This window comes from Sceloporus occidentalis, unplaced genomic scaffold, assembly GCF_023333645.1.
Source record: "Sceloporus occidentalis isolate IW3139 unplaced genomic scaffold, rSceOcc1.0.p SCAF_164, whole genome shotgun sequence".
NCBI classification, from domain to species: domain Eukaryota; kingdom Metazoa; phylum Chordata; class Lepidosauria; order Squamata; family Phrynosomatidae; genus Sceloporus; species Sceloporus occidentalis.
Genome location: NW_028317144.1, coordinates 1,152,591 through 1,172,343, shown reverse-complemented (window position 1 = coordinate 1,172,343; position 19,753 = coordinate 1,152,591). Strand labels below are relative to the sequence as shown.

The following is a 19,753-nucleotide window of genomic DNA, read 5'->3' as shown; positions in this document are numbered from 1 at the left end:
GTTTTTGCTCTAAGATCCCTTATGTCATTCACGGAGCAAAAAGTAAAAAAAAAACAAAAAAAACCTGTTACGTTTGGCATTCCCCGTTCCCAAGAAGACCGTTCTGTTCCGGGCATAAGTTAGACTTGTCAAAGCGGAACTTTAACTGCTTTAAGAATTTATTAAAATCTGGTTTTATATAGTTTGTGCTTTTTATAAAGCAATGTTTTACTGAAGGGTACAAGAACACATTGTATGAAATGGTGACAATTCCAGGTACAAAGACACTGAATAGTAGTAGAATCATCTAGCTGCAACAATTATCAATCAATAATGTTCCCTGTTAGATCAATAAATCTAACAGGGCGTTACGCTTTATCCCTTGGAAATGATGAAGACAATAAGAACAAGACCGGTAGTAAGAAAAGGGAAGAAAGAAAGAAAAATAATGAGAAGACAGGTAACGTATGTGTACACTGATCAATTCCTTTACATAGCCATGTAAAAGCATTCACTTGTTACTAACCAGGTCTTGCATTAATCTCTTAAAGGTTATTCTGTAGATTAAAGTATTAATTTCGTTGATTGACTTTGAAGAGTAAGAAAGCGATACAAATCACACACAAAGAGGAGGATCAAGATGTGCAACTTAACGCTCAATATTTCAAATTGTATAGCTTGAAACACAAACCCAACAACAGGAATGTCTTATAACAGCTGGCTGGTCCTGCTCCCCATACCCAGGGACCTGAGGCCATCAACACAAAAACCCAATAAATTCAACAATTACATTCACCAAGTGCTAGGGTGCTAACCAACTAATTTGTCAACAATGTGTCATAGCCTCCATGTAGGTTATTTTCATATTCCTTAGCCCATTCTGGTGGGAAGACCTGATATGAGCTGAATCACCTCTTGAAACTCTGGAGTATGCTGGGTATGTTCAGAAATATTCAAATCCAGGGCTTTATTTAGATTTAAGTATCTTTATAAACAAGGAAGAAACCTATGTACAGTTATGCGACTTATAATTCTTGAACAGCAGGTATCACTAACATCTACTAAATCGTGCTATACCCAATGTGTGTTTTGGCAAGTATAAGCATGTTTGGGTAAGAGTATGCGGCAGCATACTTACAGGAACACTCCATTATAATATATTAATGTAAATTCATATTTAAGTCAACATTCCATGGGCTTTTGCTACTGCTGTGTGTCTACTCATAGCGCAGTAGGCAAGTATTGTTTGCCAAATGAAATCAATGGGAGTAGCTGAGGCAATCATATGTATGCACAGAGCCATGATGAAAATGATGAACGATGAGAATGGGACAAAATTCTTGTTTTGTGACTCCAATTGCAAAAGAGCATACATACTAATCTGCGTAAAAGAAAAGTGTTGCATTCATGCAAAAACATATGGTGAATATTCTTACATCTTGACAAATCCAAGCAGCCAGATAGCTCCTATATTTTTAAGTCTATATCTTTACTTTTTTTTGCCCTTCTATAATGATCTGTATGGCTCTAGCTCTTTGTGGCTAGGGGAAAAAAATTAAGCTGGTTCCCAGATATGTCTATCTGACAGAAATTAGTCCAGCCCTGGGGTAAAAAAGTTAATGTATTGCTCAGAGAACCAAGATGGTCTGGAGTGATATGAACCAGAATTGTCCAAATGGACCAATAAGTACTTAGGACGGACACATGTATGGTTTTGTAAAAAGAAAAAATGGTTCTGCACTCAACTCCCAGGAAGCTGGGTGCTAGCAGGAAAAAATGGACAGCATAAACCCTCTTGAAGCACACGAACAAAGAAAAGGAATCCCAGCACTCCAAACAGCTTCCAATCTTTAGGATAGAAGATAAAGCAAAAAAAAAAAAAAAAAAAAAAAAAAAAAAAAAAAAAAAAGCAACATTTCGGCCAAACAGGGCCTTTGTCAAACTGTATGGTTTTGGTCCATTTGATTCCTGCCAATTAGTTTTGGATTAACATGGGGGGCTTTTTACATTCTGAAACTAAATTTGTTGTCATTCACGATCTCTGTGGACAAGAAGACAGGGACATGACCTCCAATGAACTGGCAAAATGGCTGATCTTTGGGCGCACCCTTTACTCCGATCGGAAAGAAGGTGCACTCAAAGCTCAGGCCATTTGCCCAAAGTAACCTCTCGTAAAAGATTAGAGCAGACCTGGGCAAAGCACGGCCCGCGGGCCACATCCGGCCCGCTGAATAGCTCGGACCGGCCCGCAAAGAGTGTCCTGGTGACTCACCAATGAGTCCGGTGTCCCCCCCCGCCCCGGTCACTTACCTTAAACTCCTGTGTTGGAAGCGTTTGTCTCGGGTGCCGGCGCTTTACGCTGGGCGCCGGCACCCGAGACAAACGCTTCCAACACAGGAGTTTAAGGTAAGTGACCGGGGCGGGGGGGGGGATCCTGAGAAGGGGGGGTTAGGGAGTTAGAGGGGAGATACTGAGAAGGGGGGGTTAGGGAGTTAGAGGGGAGATACTGAGAAGGGGGGTTAGGGAGGGAGGTCTTACTGTGTGTGTGTGTCTTACTGTGTTTGTGTGTGTGTGTCTTACTGTGTGTGTGTGTATCTCACTGTGTCTGTGTGTGTCTCACTGTGTCTGTGTGTGTCTTACTGTGTCTGTGTGTGTCTCACTGTGTCTGTGTGTGTCTCACTGTGTCTGTGTGTGTCTTACTGTGTCTGTGTGTGTCTCACTGTGTCTGTGTGTGTCTCACTGTGTCTGTGTGTGTCTCACTGTGTCTGTGTGTGTCTCACTGTGTCTGTGTGTGTCTCACTGTGTCTGTGTGTGTCTCACTGTGTCTGTGTGTGTCTCACTGTGTCTGTGTGTGTCTTACTGTGTCTGTGTGTGTCTCACTGTGTCTGTGTGTGTCTTACTGTGTCTGTGTGTGTCTTACTGTGTCTGTGTGTATCTCACTGTGTCTGTGTGTGTCTCACTGTGTCTGTGTGTGTCTCACTGTGTCTGTGTGTGTCTCACTGTGTCTGTGTGTGTCTCACTGTGTCTGTGTGTGTCTTACTGTGTCTGTGTGTGTCTCACTGTGTCTGTGTGTGTCTTACTGTGTTCATAGCTTATTCAGTTATTGTAATAAATATTTTAGCCCATTTTTTAGCTCAAAATATTTTTTCCTTTTTTTTCTCCTCTAAAATCTAGGTGCGTCTTATCAGCAGGTGCGTCTTATAGAGCGAAAAATACGGTATGCACTCCGAAGCCTTGTTCATTTTGTTCACTTCTGTGCTGTGCTAATAGTTATTCAGGCCTTACTTATTCAAGCACCTCTACCAATGACGTAGGCTTGAATAACTTTATTAAACAGCACATAAGTTAACAAAATGGACAAGGCTTCGGAGTTTGTAGTTTGTAGAGGTCTGGCCCTCTAAAACCATTCCAATTTCTCATGTGGCCCCATGGGAAAATTAATTGCCCACCCCTGGATTAGAGGATCAGGGGGGAGGATGTGCCCAGCGGCTCTGCCCTTTTCCCTGAAGCTACCACAGAATGGCAGAGCTTCCGAGTACATCCTCTCCCCTGATGCCCCATTTTGCGGAAGTGCACCGGAAGGTTATGTCCCTGTCCCGTTGTCCACAAAGAATCAGATGAAAAGAGTGCAGAAGAGAAAAAAAAAATACAAGAAATACAAGGCACGGAGACGGGGAAACAGAAGCAGTTGGCAGAGAAGTTAGGGAGACATTCCGAGAGAGCGTGAGTATGTAAGCGAGTGAAATAACGAAATGTAAATTTACAATTTGGAGTACTTTAATTTGTTTTCTTTGGTTTCATTGAGGGTCCCTACTCATTTTGACAATTCATACAAATCTCCTAAAACATTCAAATTTTGTTAAAATGGCAATTTGTTTGATTCCGACTGAACTCATTCACGAGTTCAAGATACCTGTGCCGTAAGCATAAATACTTAAGAACTGGAAGCGAAGCTCACCCGCTACCAGTCCATTCCCTTCTTGTGATAAGGTTCGGCTCTGCTACTATACAGGCTGTTATCAAATAAAACATTAATTAAATCAAACTGTACTGCAACCATATGACATAAAAACAGCTATATTCATACAAATTAATAATTCAAGAGTCAACATACAGAACAACCAGCATGTTTTACGTACATGTGAATTTAGTAGTGTGTCTCTGTATCCTTTATTTAACCTAAAAACAGGTTTACCCTCATTCCAGGATCCAAAGTGTTTACAGCACCATCAGAGAATATAAATATCACACCATATACAACTAATTAAGATAATAAGTACTTGATTTCAGGCTTTCATCCATCAAAACCTCCCCAATGTTTTCCCCCAAAATATGTTCCATGCTGGATAAACCTTAAGCTGTTGACAAATGGTAACAAGTAAAGTGATGAGGTGCGGAGCAAGTAAAATGCTGGTGGCTGTTTGCAGTTGCTTCCTCTATAATATTTCTGCCTTTCTTTTGTACTTCCTTACTAAACCTGCCAGCGCTTCATCCTCCTTATATTCTGGGTGGCAAGTATTTTTCTATGGTATATTTCCATGGTGTTATGGGTTTTACAATATAGCAAGAACCATTATTGGGTTTATAAGAGAAGTATTTTACTTTACTTGTGAAAGCCTGGCAACAAGAACAACTGAATCCACGCTTGTAAACTTCTTCTTAATCATTTCTTTCTTTGCACAGATTCTGACACTGAAACGGTCACTACATTTTAATGTTTAAAGAGAACATTATGATAAATTGCTATAATGAATCAAATGACCACAAACTGTAAAAAAAAAAAAAAAAAAAATGTTAAGCTTGAAACTTTGCAAAAAGACTAGAAAGTACCGGTGGTTGAAAATATCCAACGTAGAACTCGGCTTTGTTTGGAAACAGCATGTGTAAAGACATTTATTGATACTAGGAAAATCTAAAGTTTGCCAGCATGATGTAAATCTTGCCACCAGGCATACTGTTAATGCAAGCTGGAGTTGTATGAATAACATTATTCTAAAAGCCCATCAAAAGAAATATGGGGACTTTCATGTGAGAAGGAAAATCCACAAACCAAGCTGGTTTCCTAATATAAATGATATAAATGGATTAAAGCCACTGTCATAATTAAACTTTATCATACGGGGGCTTACAATCTTTATATTAATAATTCAAATCTACTTTTTTTTTTTAACCCCTTAACGACCTTTGCCGGTTCAGGACCGTCATGGAAAAATGGTCGCTTAACGACCTTTGACGGTCCTGAACCGTCAAAAAATTAAATAAGCTTAGAAAGTGATCAACTTTCGCTTGAACGCTTGAACGGCGTTACTGGAATGCCTCGATGTCGAGGCATTCGGCAAGGCCGAGATCGGCATCGGGGGCCATGTCTGGCCCCTCCCCGGGGCATCAACAGCGCCGCCATACATTGTATGGCGGCGGACGCCCGTTTTAAAAGCGTTTAGGAGGCGATCAACGATCAAATGGTGTCGCTGGAATGCCTCGATCAGGAGGCATCCAGCGACACCAAACACTTACCTCTGGATGGGCTGTGACCGCTCCGGAGAGCGGTCACAGCCGCAGCTGCCGGTGATCTTCGCCATCAGCAAGATGGCGTCGGCCCGGGAAAAAAAAACAATAAAGAAGAAAGAGTTCGCTAGACGGTCTCCTGACCCTCTAGAGAACTCTGGCTCCACTTGCAGGTTGAATACAGGTACTGCACTCAACCATGCAAGTCAATGGAGCCCAGCTTTCTAATCACAATGTGATTAGTAAAATATAAAAAAAAATAATAAAAAAAAAAGGGAAAAAAAAAAAATGTGCTAACATTTAAAAATAGTTATGCGGTGATGTCACTAGATGAACCATCCAGTACCAGCAAAATGTGTAAAAAAATATAAAAAAAAAGTATTAAAAAAAAGTATTAAAAAAATAAAGTTCATTATTTTGAGCAAGTGCTAAGATTTCTCAAAAATATCAACAAAGAGTTAAAATAAAAGCAATTCAAATACCCAAGGGGTGTCTAATATAAAAAAAAAAAATGGCTGATGGGGTAAATTGGAGTGGCCGAGCTCAAAGATAGGGCATAGGTACAGACTGACCAAAATGGAGAAAAAAAGCGCACTTCCCAAATGTGGCATTTTAAATCTCAAACAACACGACAAACCCATGCATGTCGGGTATCACTGCACTCAGGAGATGTTCCTGAACACACATTGGGGTGTTGTTTGACAGTGACATATACCAGAACCTGTATATCTATAACTAAAGTACAATTTGTGTGAAAAAAATAAAGTTACAAAGTTTGACAAAGTGTAGTTGTATAATTGGTGCACGGAAAGGGTTAAAATAACAGCATTTGGAATACCCTGGGGTGTCTAGTTTTCAAAAATATATGGTTTGAATGGGTTAAATTGAGTTAACCGGCTTCAAAGATGTTCCAAAGAGGAGATGGAGGCAGACTGACCAGATTTGTTAAAAAAGATTTGGAAATCATAAAACGCTGCTTGTACTTATTGCCCTATAACTTACAAAAAACAGCAAAAAAACATAAAAACATTGGGTATTTCTAAACTGAGGACAAGTAGTAGAATCTATTTAGCTAGTTCTTTTACTTGCTTTTTTAGGTGAGTAAAAGATTTCTCAAATAAAAGTCATAAAATGTGTTTTTTTTTCAATTTTTCACCATGTTTTTTTTATTTTTTTTATAGTAAATAAGATGATACGATAAAATAATGGTATCTGAAGAAAGCCCATCTTGTCCTGAAAAAAAACAATATATAACTTATGTGGGTACACTAAATGGGTGAGGAGAAAATTACAGCTGAACACAAGCACCACAAAAGTATTAAAACAGCCTCGGTCCCACAGGGTACAAAAAGAAAAAACGAGCCTGGTCCTTAAGAGGTTAAACTCGCACAAAACAAGCAAACCATAAGTAGGGGGTTTTGAAGAGAACAAGCATGATGTGTTCATAGCAAACTAAGGGAAAAAATGTCCTGCACTACAGACAGGTTAGAGCAGGCACGAGGGCACCATTGCGGCCCGCGTTCCGGACTGATAAGGCCCCCCAGATAAGTTGCCCAAATATAGATCTGTTTTGTTTTTTTTTTATATTATAGGCAGAGTGATTTAACACCTGTTTAGATTTGTCACCCAAGTCACAAAATGAAAAGTATGCTGTTTTCAATAAACTTTGCATAAAATAGTTAATTTGCTTTTAATTTTAATGGTTCAAAGAATGTCAGGCAAAATGGTCGGCCCTCCCACATGTGAACTTCATCAAATCTGGCACTCTTCGAAAAAAAGTTTGGACATGCCTGGGTTAGAGGATTCATCTGGACCAGAGTTGCTCCTAATGTATTAAGCCAAAGCTTTGCAAATCCACTGCACTTTTTGCATGTTTTTTTCGATGCTCTGTCATTTCAGTTTAACACCCCCTTCGGGGTAGGTGACATCAATTCACCAGAGAACCGATTACAAGGATTTCCTGGATTAAAGGAAATATTTCATGAAACACAAAGTATTTTTAAGATTAGCTTCTTTAATTGTCTCCTTAACCACTAATTTGTATATTGATAAAACTGAATTTTCAATCCAGCCTGATGGATGACTGTATTCCTACCTGGAGGTTGAGTGTTAGTGCATATTGATTTAACATTGATCCGCACTTGGACGTGGCTGGGACTATGAATCAAGAAAGAATCACATTTGTATGAAACTGCCCATTTATATATTAATCCATTCTGAAATTTTTTTTTTTTTTATAATCTGTATATATTCATACACACTTAGTATATTAAGAGATGTACTTGGTATCAGAAAAGTCCATAAGCCCTATGGAGCCTGAAGTACTCTCAAGGAGCACCTATGAGCAACGATACTTTAATGAACGTTTAATGAGAGAAATACACAATGAGGATCATACAAGCGGGAAAGGATGTGTAACTCCAATGGACCCTCATTTACAAGCGGATGAATGTCGCTTAGTATAACGTATTCACTATGGCCAAAAAGAATCTTCGAAATAAGATGAAATACACTTGGATAGAAGACCATTGTAAAATTTTGCGCAGACACTAAAAAGGCATGATTCTTTTGGTGCAACACTGTAACTTGGAAATGTTAATTACATCTAACAGGTATCTTCAATCAAAAAGCAACTAAACACATGAACAGGATAATAGAAGACAAAATGCTTAACCCCTTAATGTCCATTGCCGGGTCAGGCACGTCATGCAAAACGGTCACTTAACGACCTATGACGTGCCTGACACGTCATCAGACTTAAACAAGCTTAGAAAGTGATCAACGAGATCGGCATGATGGGCCATGTCTGGCCCCTCCCCGGGGCGTCAACATCCGCCATACATTGTACGATCACCTCCTAAACTTCAATGGTGTCGCTGGAATGCCTCGATCAGGCGGCATCCAGCGGCACCAAATACTTACTCCAGGGCGGGCTGTGACCGATCCAGAGAGCGGTCACAGCCGCACGCAGTCTTCGCCATCCGCAAGATGGTGGCGGCCAGGGAAAAAAATTAATAAAGTTGAAAAAGTTCGCTAGACGGTCTCCAGACCCTCTAGAGAACTCTGGCTCCACTTGCAGGTTGAATACAGGTACTGCATTCAACCATACAACTCAATGGAGCCCAGCTTTCTAATCACTATGTGATTAGTAAAATATTTAAAAAAAAAAAATTTTTAAAAAGGAAATGACTGTACTCGGGAGATGTTGCTGAACACATATTGGGGTGTTGTTTGAAAGTGTTGTATACCAGGAGCTGTAAATCCATACCTGAAGAGCAATTTTAGCGATAAAAAAAACACAAAATAAATTACTACCACAAAGTTTGACAAAGACTGGTGGTAGAATTAGTGCATGGAAAGAGTTAAAATTCTAGCATTTGAAATACCTTGGGGTGTCTAGTTTTCAAAAATATATGATTTGATGGGGTAAATTGCATTGGCCGGCTTGAAAGATACCCGAAAGGGGACATAGGGGGAAGAATTACCAGATTTGGGAAAAATGGTTTTGAAATAGCAAAACGCTACTTATACTTAATGCTCCATAACGTGCAGAAAAAAGCAAAAAAACATAAAAACATTGGGTATTTCTAAACTCAGGACAAATAGTAGAATATATTTAGTAGTTTTTTTTCATTAGCTTTTTTGGATGAGTAAAAGATTTTTGGGGTAAAAGTCAGAAAATTTGGGTTTTTTTTTACATTTTTCATCATATTTTATTATTTTTTTTATGGGAAATTAGATAATATGATTAAAACAATGGTATCTGAAGAAAGCCCTTCTTGTCCTGAAAAAAACAACATATAATTTGTGTGGGTTCACTAAATGAGTGAAGAGAAAATTACATCTAAACACAAACACCGCAAAAGTGTTAAGACAGCCTCGGTCCCAATGGTACAAAAGGTAAAACACAGCCTGGTCCTTAAGGGGTTAAAATACTCTTTATTCATATCAATAATAAATTTAAAAAAACAACAAACATTGTTCATGTTCCTTGATTTCAAAGTTTGCTGGAAACGAATATCTGAACGGTTAGAAAGTTACAATATTGTTGGGTCAAAAAACAAGAGGCTTCAAGATATGTTACAGAAATATTGATTTTCTAAAATGATGTATTAATAAAACCAGTTCTCAAAACATCACAAATAACTGAAGAAAAAAAGGATGAAAGGAAAGCATTTAATTAGAAAGTTAGTTAAATGTAATTAAATATTTGATTAGGTTTCCTTTTTCTTGGCGTCGCCCTGAGCTACAGCTTACACAAATCAAATTTTAACTAGGGCTGCAAGTAACAATTATTTCAATAATCAATTAGTTCAGTAGCGTACCTAGCGGGGGGCGGTCCGCACTGGGTGCCGCTCATCAGGGGGGTGCCAACTTGCCGGCACCCCTCCAGAGACGGACAGTAATGTCCGCCGCTGGAGGAGAAGGCTCGCAAGGGAGCAGTATCGGAGGTCTTTAACAGACCTCCGGCTCCCTTGAGTGATTTTAAGCCGGTTCCCTTGAACCGGCTTAAAATCACTCAAGGGAGCCGGAGGTCTGTTAAAGACCTCCGATACCGCTCCGTCGCGATCCATGCGGCAACTGCTGCTGTGCGCCGGGGTTTGTTGTCAGATCCCGGCGCAGAACACTGAAGCCGCGCCCACCGCCGTCCGTGCCCTCTGAACCGGAAAAAGACAGAAGAGGAGCGAAGAAGACAGAAGAAGAGGAAGAAAAGGAGCTTACTGCTGTAAGAAGAAAAGAGGAAAGGTAGGAAATCATTCAGTGAGAGTGACAGTGAGAGTGGATTGGTATGTGTGGAATCTGTGGATTGGTAAATGTGGATTGGTATGTGTGGAATCTGTGGATTGGTAAATGTGTGAGAGTGATGGGTGTTATGCTGTACCATTTCCAGTGTCTTTTTCATTATATAATTATGCTCTAAAGTACATCATAACTCCCATCACTCTATACTGTTCCATACAGTGGCAGAGCTGGGAGACAGAGGCCTTGCACCCCCACCGCAGGACTCCTGAAAGGTAAGTGAACTTCAAAGGGGGGAGAGGGTAGATAGGCAGAAGGGGGTGAGAAGGGGTAGATAGGGAGAAAGGAGGGTAGCAAGAATATTGAAATAAAGAGTCAGAATGAGAGAGTGAAAATGAATGGATTAATGTGTGGATGAATTGTTTGAATGAGTGAGAGAATTAATGAATTTGTGAGAATGCATCAATGAATATGTGTAAATAATTTGTGTGAAAGAATAAATGATTGTGTGAATGAATTGTGTGAATGAAAGTGAATTAGTGAGTGACTGTAAAAGTGTTTGTGTTAATCATAGGTGTATAGTTGATTTGTCAAAAAGGCAAAGATGGTATAAGCAGGGTGTTTATGGGACAAAAATGGCACAGGCAGGGTGTTTATGGAACAAAGATGGCGTACACTCGGCTGTTTGGGAACAATGCTGACTCATGCTGGGCTGTTTGGGGGCAAAGATGGCACGTCCTATGTGTGTGTAATTTGGGTGCTGGTCAGGTTCTATGTGGGCAATGTGGACGCTGTTTTTTTTGGAGGGTTATTAAAGAAAGCTCTATTATATGTTCAGTAAATGTTATTTAAACGTATTTATTTTACTTATAAGTTATTCATTTATTTTTTCAGATTTCTTGTTGTTTACAATTGACATACAGTTTACAAATTGGTGCAATAAATATTCTTAACATAATTTTGTAGATGTCTTTACATTTGGTGGGGGGGGGGGTGCCACTTACAGGATGCGCTCCGGGTGCCAAATACTCTAGGTACGCCCCTGAATTAGTTGTCCGATTATTTAATCGATTAATCGGATAAAAAAATGCAAATTTATCTTTTATTTAAAATAATGTAATGAACAAACTGGGTGTTAAAAACAAAAAAAAACAGCAGAATAAAAAACTTAAAATTTACACTTTCATCTCTTTATCACAATGGCAATGGTGGATGCCTGCGCGATGCGTGCAACCACCGCTGCCACCCGGCACTTCTATGATGGAGTGCTGCGCGACATGACCTTCTGGTGCTCAGTTGTAGAAGCCCCGGTGGAAGTGCCGGGCAGCAGCAGAGGTTGTCTACACGCATCGCGCTGGCGTTCGCTGGCTGCCTCCACTAGACACCGGGGAGTCTGAAGGAGGCATTGGTAGGTCTGGGGGGCAGAGTGGCATATAGGGATTTTTCTCAATCATGGTTTTTATTAAATATGAAAAATTTTTACATGTGAATATTTACTAGTAAAACATTTTTTCTTATGTGGTTGTCATATTCAGGTTCTCTTTTTTTTCCTCAATATTCAAATTTTGGGGGGTCGTTTTATAATCTAGCAAATACCGTAGGTTACATCTACTCTCAACTGACCTACTTGATATAGTAGTTTATCTTAAAATAGACTTTCATTAGCCAGAGAGTCCAACTTGATGATTAAGACCTAGACATTCTTCTGTTTACCATGAGGAAAGGTGTTTATCTAGAAGATTGGGATAACCTAACGCTAAAACATATACAAATTGAGAAACAAGCAGCTGTCAGAGAATATTATATAACTTAAAAATAAAACCGCACAGTAAATCTTAGTAATAAAACATTAATAACTCCCCTCTAAGTGTAATCAGGTGTTTTTGTCACTGGTGGTAAATAACGGCATCAAACAGAACCCAGTTAAAAACATGCAAGTTTGTGCACATGAAGTCTCACGTGTTACCAGGCTTTAAAGTTGGTTGTCACGGTAACAAAAAATGTAGCAAACTAGATGTCTAATAGACCTACAGCTCTACTTTTTGCATAATATAATATATTTTGTATATTCTAGCTCTTCTTATACCGATCAGTAAAACGACCCTTACTCCTTATGATACTTGCCACGATAAACGATAGAATGGCTCATTGCAAATCACCCAGCTGACACTCTAATGAACTTATGTTGAGGAACGGACTCAGCACTGCCATAAAGAATCCGGTGCAGAGAAAGTCACCCAAAATATCACATGACTGCCAACAATGGCAGCCTACATGTTTACAGATATAGAACGTTTACTGGAATAAAAGCAAAAAGATCCCGTTTTTTTCCCAGTGTTAACGTACATTGCTGTATACAGCCCTGAATATTACGCTCAATGAGAAGTCTCCTATGAAAAGAAAGAGGGATCCACTAGTTCACCTTTCGACATCACCAGCATCATTGGAAGATGGCACGCATATAGGCAAGCCTCTCCCGATGTTTTTTCTTTACAGGAATATTATATATAAGTCCTGAATATGCACTTGCAAATTAAACTGGTGGAACTGAAACCGATAAGGCAAAAAAAACAAAAAAAAAAAGAGCCCATCTTAATACTACATAAGGATTCCTTAAGTCTTGCCCCCATACATGCATATATAACACATATGAGAGCCTATAATATGCCTCAGATGTGTACAGTGGTGTCACGGAAGAATCCTGCTGCTTTTCTACAGAAGCAAATGGGAAAAAAAAATATCCCAGCATCTAGAAGCATCTTTTTCCACGCAACTCCAGTGCTTTGGTTAAATTGATATGAAAGCAAACAAATTGATATTTGTAAAAATGCAAACCAATATATAAAACGGACACTACAACCATCATATACAATATAACGCATACGATATAGCTGTCATTGTTAGCTGATGTTCCCTGGGTGCAGGGAAATTCATTTGCCCTTTCCCTATTTGCACGGTATTAAGTACATCAGAAGTCATATGTGTACTTTTAATATGCATTCTTTGTTGATAGAGTTGTATCTTTAAAGACGGGGTAATGAGACTATAAGGACATTATATACATGGTTGGACTACAACTCTTATAGTGCACAGCTGGCTTATGGCTGGCCGAAGAATACATCAAAGCATTTTACATTCTCAAAATACAAATGAACACTGGCAATAAAATTTGATAAAAAGACAAAGAGGCACTCTAAGTATTGTATGTACTTTAATGTAAAATGTTAGATTTTGTTAGATCCTTTGCTTTCTCTCTTTCTATGGAACTCCTCTATACCGTTAATGAATTTCCGTAGCAGCTGGGTAACAAACTGCACTAGGATGTCAGATTTTGCCACAAAACAGGACTCGGAACAAAATGCGATTAGTGTATTTGACATGGCTTTAAGGTTTCCTTCAAGAACATTTTACACTAATCAAATGTGCATCAGAGAATCAGATTGAGTCATCTTTCAATTAATCTATTTGATGTGCCTTACGCAACAAGTCACACGAAAAAAAGGCAGACATTCGCCCGTGTGATTACTTACCATTACTTCTGCCTTCAGGTTTATCTTCAGACTGACCTAAAAACACAAAAACGTGAGGTTAGTAACATTTCACGAGGCAGGCAGCCAATATAATGCACATCCAAATGTGTACCTGGCAACCCAGAAGAGGGATACCTTTTCTAAAATGCTTATTGCTAGCATTTGAGCATCCAACGTGGACTGCTATGGTTTTATGATTTTGTGGGTGAAATGGCACAATTTTACCCACGCTTAAAAAAAAGGACACGGCAACCTTCATATGCCCTCTAATTGATTTCATTTGAAGCACATTACTACCACTGACAGCTTAAGCAGCCAATCAGCGGCAAGAGATTTCAGATCATGGAGGAAGAAAGAAGATTTTGCAGAATGGCTATAACTTCTGTGAGAAGTTTAATTTCCTACTTTTTATTCAAGCTTGACTACTTAACCCCTTAAGGACCGGGCTCATTTTTCGTTTTGTACCCTGTGGGACCGAGGCTGTTTTGACACTTTTGTGGTGCTTGTGTTCAGCTGTAATTTTCTCCTCACCCATTTAGTGTACCCACATAAGTTATATATTGTTTTTTTCAGGACAAGATGGGCTTTCTTCAGATACCATTATTTGGATCGTATCATCTTATTTACTATAAAAAAAATTAAAAAAACATGGTGAAAAATTGAAAAAAAAACATTTTATGACTTTTATTTGAAAAATCTTTTACTCACCTAAAAAAGCAAGTAAAAAAACTAGCTAAATAGATTCTACTACTTGTCCTGAGTTTAGAAATACTCAATGTTTTTATGTTTTTTTGCTGTTTTTTGTAAGTTATAGGGCAATAAGTACAAGCAGCGTTTTATGATTTCCAAATCTTTTTTAACAAATCTGGTCAGTCTGCCTCCATCTCCTCTTTGGAACATCTTTGAAGCCGGTTAACTCAATTTAACCCATTCAAACCATATATTTTTGAAAACTAGACACCCCAGGGTATTCCAAATGCTGTTATTTTAACCCTTTCCATGCACCAATTATACAACTACACTTTGTCAAACTTTGTAATAGTAATTTTTTTTATTTTTTTTTCCACACAAATTGTAATTTAGTTATAGATATACAGGTGCTGGTATATGTCACTGTCAAACAACCCCCCAATGTGTGTTCAGCAACATCTCCTGAGTACAGCGATACCCCACATGCATGGGTTTGTCAGATTGTTTGGCTGGTAAAAGGCTACTTTTGGGGCATGCGTAATTCAGGTGGTCATTTGGTCATTGTGCCTCCCTCTCCTCTTTGGAATATCTTTGAAGCCGGTTAACTCAATTTAACCCATTCAAACCATATATTTTTGAAAACTAGACACCCCAGGGTATTCCAAATGCTGTTATTTTAACCCTTTCCATGCACCAATTATAGAACTACACTTTGTCAAACTTTGTAATAGTAATTTCTTTTTTATTTTTTTTTCACACAAATTGTACTTTAGTTATAGATATACAGGTCCTGGTATATGCCACTGTCAAACAACACGCCAATGTGTGTTCAGGAACATCTCCTGAGTGCAGTGATACCCGACATGCATGGGTTTGTCGGGTTGTTTCAGATTTAAAATGCCACATTTGGGAAGTGCGCTTTTTTTCTCCATTTTGGTCAGTCTGTACCTATGCCCTATCTTTGAGCTAGGCCACTCCAATTTACCCCATCAGCCATTTTTTTTATATATTAGACACCCCTTGGGTATTTGAAGTGCTTTTATTTTAACTCTTTGTTGAGATTTTTGAGAAATTTTAGCACTTGCTCAAAATAATAAACTTTATTTTTTAATTTTATTTTATTTTTTTAATACTTTTTATATATTTTTTTTTTACACATTTTGCTGGTACTGGATGGTTCATCTAGTGACATCACTGCATAATTATTTTTAAATGTTAGCACATTTTTTTTTTAGTTTTTTTTCCATTTTTTATTTATTTTTATTTTTTTTGAATATTTTACTAATCACATAGTGATTAGAAAGCTGGGCTCCATAGACTTGCATGGTTGAATGCAGTACCTGTATTCAACCAGCAAGTGGAGCCAGTTCTCTAGAGGGTCTGGAGACCCTCTAGCGAACTTTTTCGTCTTTATTGTTTTATTTCCCGGGCCGCCGCCATCTTGCTTGATGGCGAAGATCACCGGCAGCGGCGGCTGTGACCGCTCTCCGGAGCGGTCACAGCCCACCCAGAGGTAAGTGTTTGGTGTCGCTGGATGCCTCCTGATCGAGGCATTCCAGCGACACCATTTAAGTTTAGGAGGCGATCGTTGATCGCCTCCTAAACGCTTTTAAAACGGGCGTCCGCCACCATACAATGTATGGCGGCTGTTGACGCCCCGGGGAGGGGCCAGACATGGCCCCCGATGCCGATCTCGGCCTTGCTGAATGCCTCGACATCGAGGCATTGCAACAAGGCCGTTTAAGCGAAGAAAGTGATCCTTGATCACTTTCTAAGCTTATTTAATTTTTTGACGGTTCAGGACCGTCAAAGGTCATTTAGTGACCTTCTTGTTATGACGGTCCTGAACCGGCAAAGGTCGCGAAGGGGTTAAATACTAGAAATGTATAGTAACAAAATCACTGTTTTGTTATGGCTCAGAAACTGCTTCTGAAACGCCTCTATGGAGGGGAAAGCACAGTTTAGCATTAATCCATTTACTGTGCAGACCAGAAAACGTCTGCAGGAAACGTCTTAAATCCCATCAAGTGCCACCAAATGACTTTTCTCCCAGAAAGCGGCTCTGCAGTTAATGGAAATCGGTTGCAGTCAAAGCACTGCATGCTCAGATAATCTCCGTCGCCCTCACATTCCGCGTGGCTTAAAACAGATAGTCTGCCGCTGCTTCGGCTGAACGTCTTACAATGCCTTATTAATCATCCTTTCAAAACAAAACGATATATATATTAACCTTTTTGGCTTATACTAGCCAAGTAGACCATGTCAAATTAAATTAAATATTTGTTTTAATAATTTATGGACAACTCAGCTTTGATTCCAAGGGAAAGTAATGATTTGTTAAACAGAAGCAACTTCTTATAAAAATATTAAGTATACCGTGACAACGGAAAGTTATAGTACCCAGAGCTAATCTGTCTAATTGTATTTACTCAGTTATAAAGCACACAAATAACAGTAACATTAAAAAGTAAAAATACCACCAACTTGGTGATCCCATGCCTGCTTAGTGTATGGCGACTCCATTGTGACGGAGAGGGGAGGCATGATGGGAGTGGGAATGCCCAGTGTCCCGGGATCAGAATTAGGAGACATAATATAGAGGGAGTGCCTGCACTGATGACCATTGGATAACACGGAGAAAGTAGGCTCTGCTATTGGTCAGCACCCTCACTGATGAGGAGAGGCAATTCTCCCACGAGCCACCTTATCCTCAACCCAAAGGATGCACCCTTTAGCTTATTGGTTGTCTTATGTAAGCCTCTCTGTTTATTGGTTAATGCGTTCCAAACCCAAGTTTAAAAACTCTTATACATTGTTTAATACAGGAGTTGAAAAATTTGGTTTGGATCTAGCAGCCAGCAAAAAAAAATAAAAAAAAATTGGTGCCAACATTTTATTCTTCCTTAATCATGTAATGTTTTATGGTCACAAACACATTTTATTAACACACACACTATATGCCGACACACACACTCAAGCTATACTGTAACATACACAACAGAAGATGGGCAGCACCGTGGCATTCAGTGTGTGTATTTTTAAATATGTAGAGTGAGTGTGTGTAAGTATGTTTTCGGATAGTGTGCATAGGTTTGGTGTTACAGTGTTGCGTTTGTTACAGTATGGTATTTGCACGAGTATGTCAAGATATAGTGTTAGAGTTAGTAAAACATAACATGTTAGCACGTGTGTTATTGTATGGTGTTAGAGCACAGGTATGTTAGTGTATGGCAAGGCTCGAAAAACCCCAGGTGCTAGGTCACCAAGGCAACTAATAAATCACATCCTGGCACCGGAAAGCTGCCCCCTATTTTTCTACAGGGGGTGCTGAGGCCGGTGCATGGCATCCAGACGCCTGTGTTACATGACCACGCAGTAGTGAGAGGCAGCGGTAAGCAGCTTGCACACATTGCAGACAGGTCTCCATGCGGTAAGAGGGGGGCATTGTATGTATGTGTACGTACTAATCTCCAAGATGATTACATATGTATAAGCTAGATAAATAAAATCAAAATAAATCCAAAAAACACACATATATATATATGTCCTGATGAAAGTCAGTAATGACTGAAACGTCGACTTGACTTTGAATAAAATGAAATTGTCTATTTAAAGACCTGGAGTGCTGACCATCTTTTTGAAAGTGTTATATATATATATATATACACACACACACACACATAACATAAATGAGAGGTTTTGGTTATATGAATTGGCCAAAGCATAATTAAGCTCACCCGCCACGTCAAGGCACACTCTCAATAGGGTGAGATCCTACTCTCACCTCCTACATGCAGTTTATACTGCTACCAAAACCTTATTAATGTGTTGGGGGAGGTGCAATTAAACCTCCTCCCATTGAACCCCTGGACAGCAAGCTGCAACCAGACTGATGAGGAGCCAACAACCTCAAATATGTGCAAACAGGGAAAATAAAAAATGTCGGAGCGCTAAGCTAGTCTCAGGCTCAAATAATACAAATGTATATGTTATACATTTGTATTATTTGAGCCTGAGACTGGCTTAGCGCACCGACATTTTTTCTCTTCCAAAATGATAAACAGACGACTCTTATTTATTGCAGTACTCATATTGGTTATTTCCAAAATACATAACAGTCCTATACATGGTTTCCAAACGGGGACGGGTATTTTTCTTCAGTGACTTTAGTTGTGTGGAAATCATAGACAAACCTAGAAAAATGTGATTTAGATTTTTAAGCCTCTTCTATGTATCTTTCCTGTTCCCTAAATGCCGTCTCCTAAAATCAGCAGTAAATGGCATAACCAAGGCTGGTCTCGGGATTTAAACGCAGCAGCATCTTGTCTTCCTGTACACTAGCCGGTGCCTGATAAGGGTCAGGACACAACATTCTGCCTTAGCCCCTTCGTGACAAAGGCTGATTTTACTTTTTGTACCCTTCGTGACAATGGCTGTTTTAACATTTCTGCGCTGCTCGTGTTTAGCTGTCATTTTCTTCTTCCCCGTTTACTGAACCCACACACATTATATATTGGTTTTTTTCAGGACAAGAAGGGCTTTCTTTAGATGATATTGTTTTGATTGTATCATATTATTTACTATTAAAAAAAGTATAAAATATGGTGAAAAATTTACAAAAAAATGACTGTTTCTAACTTTTAGTTGAAAAATCTTTTACTCATCTATAAAAGGTAATGAAAAAACCTGCTAAATAGATTCTACTATTTGTTTTGCTATTCAAAGCCATTTTTTCCAAATCTGGTAATTCTTCCCCCCATGTGCCATTTTGGGTATCTTTGAAGCCGGCCAATGCAATTTACCCCATCAAGTCATATATTTTTGAAAACTAGACAGCCCAGGGTATTCCAACTGCTAGTATTTTAACCCTTCCAAGCACTAATTCTACCATCAGCATTTGTCAAACTTTATGGTAGTAATTTTTTTTGCATTTGTTTTTTCACACACATTTTACTTCAGGTATGAATAAACAGGTTCTGGTATATGTCACTATCATCATACTCCAATATGTGTTCAGCAACATCTCCTGAGTACAGCGATCCCTCACATGAATGATTTTGCCTGACTGTTTGGGGGCAAAAGGGCCACATTTGGGGCATGCGCATTTTTCAATGTTGAACTTTGGCATTTGGGGATCCACTGCCCATGCCCTATTTGGTACATCTTTGAGCCGGGCCATTTCAGTGTGCCCAACATAACCATATATTTTTGAAAACTAGACACCTCAGGGTATTTCAAATGCTAGTATTTTAACTCTTTCCATGCACCATATCTACCACCAGTCTGTCAAACTTTGTGGTAGTCATTTT

The 19,753-nt window shown here is 39.1% G+C and overlaps 1 protein-coding gene across 1 annotated transcript in view; it reads right to left on the bottom strand.

Moving 5' to 3' along the window:
- LOC149279490 (general transcription factor IIF subunit 2) overlaps window positions 1-19,753 on the bottom strand; it is a 76,277-nt gene that overhangs the window by 45,270 nt on the left and 11,254 nt on the right. The window contains exon 5 of the mRNA XM_089501117.1: window positions 13,755-13,790. Coding sequence (XP_089357243.1) covers window positions 13,755-13,790 — 36 coding nt within the window. The remainder of the gene's footprint in view (window positions 1-13,754; window positions 13,791-19,753) is intronic.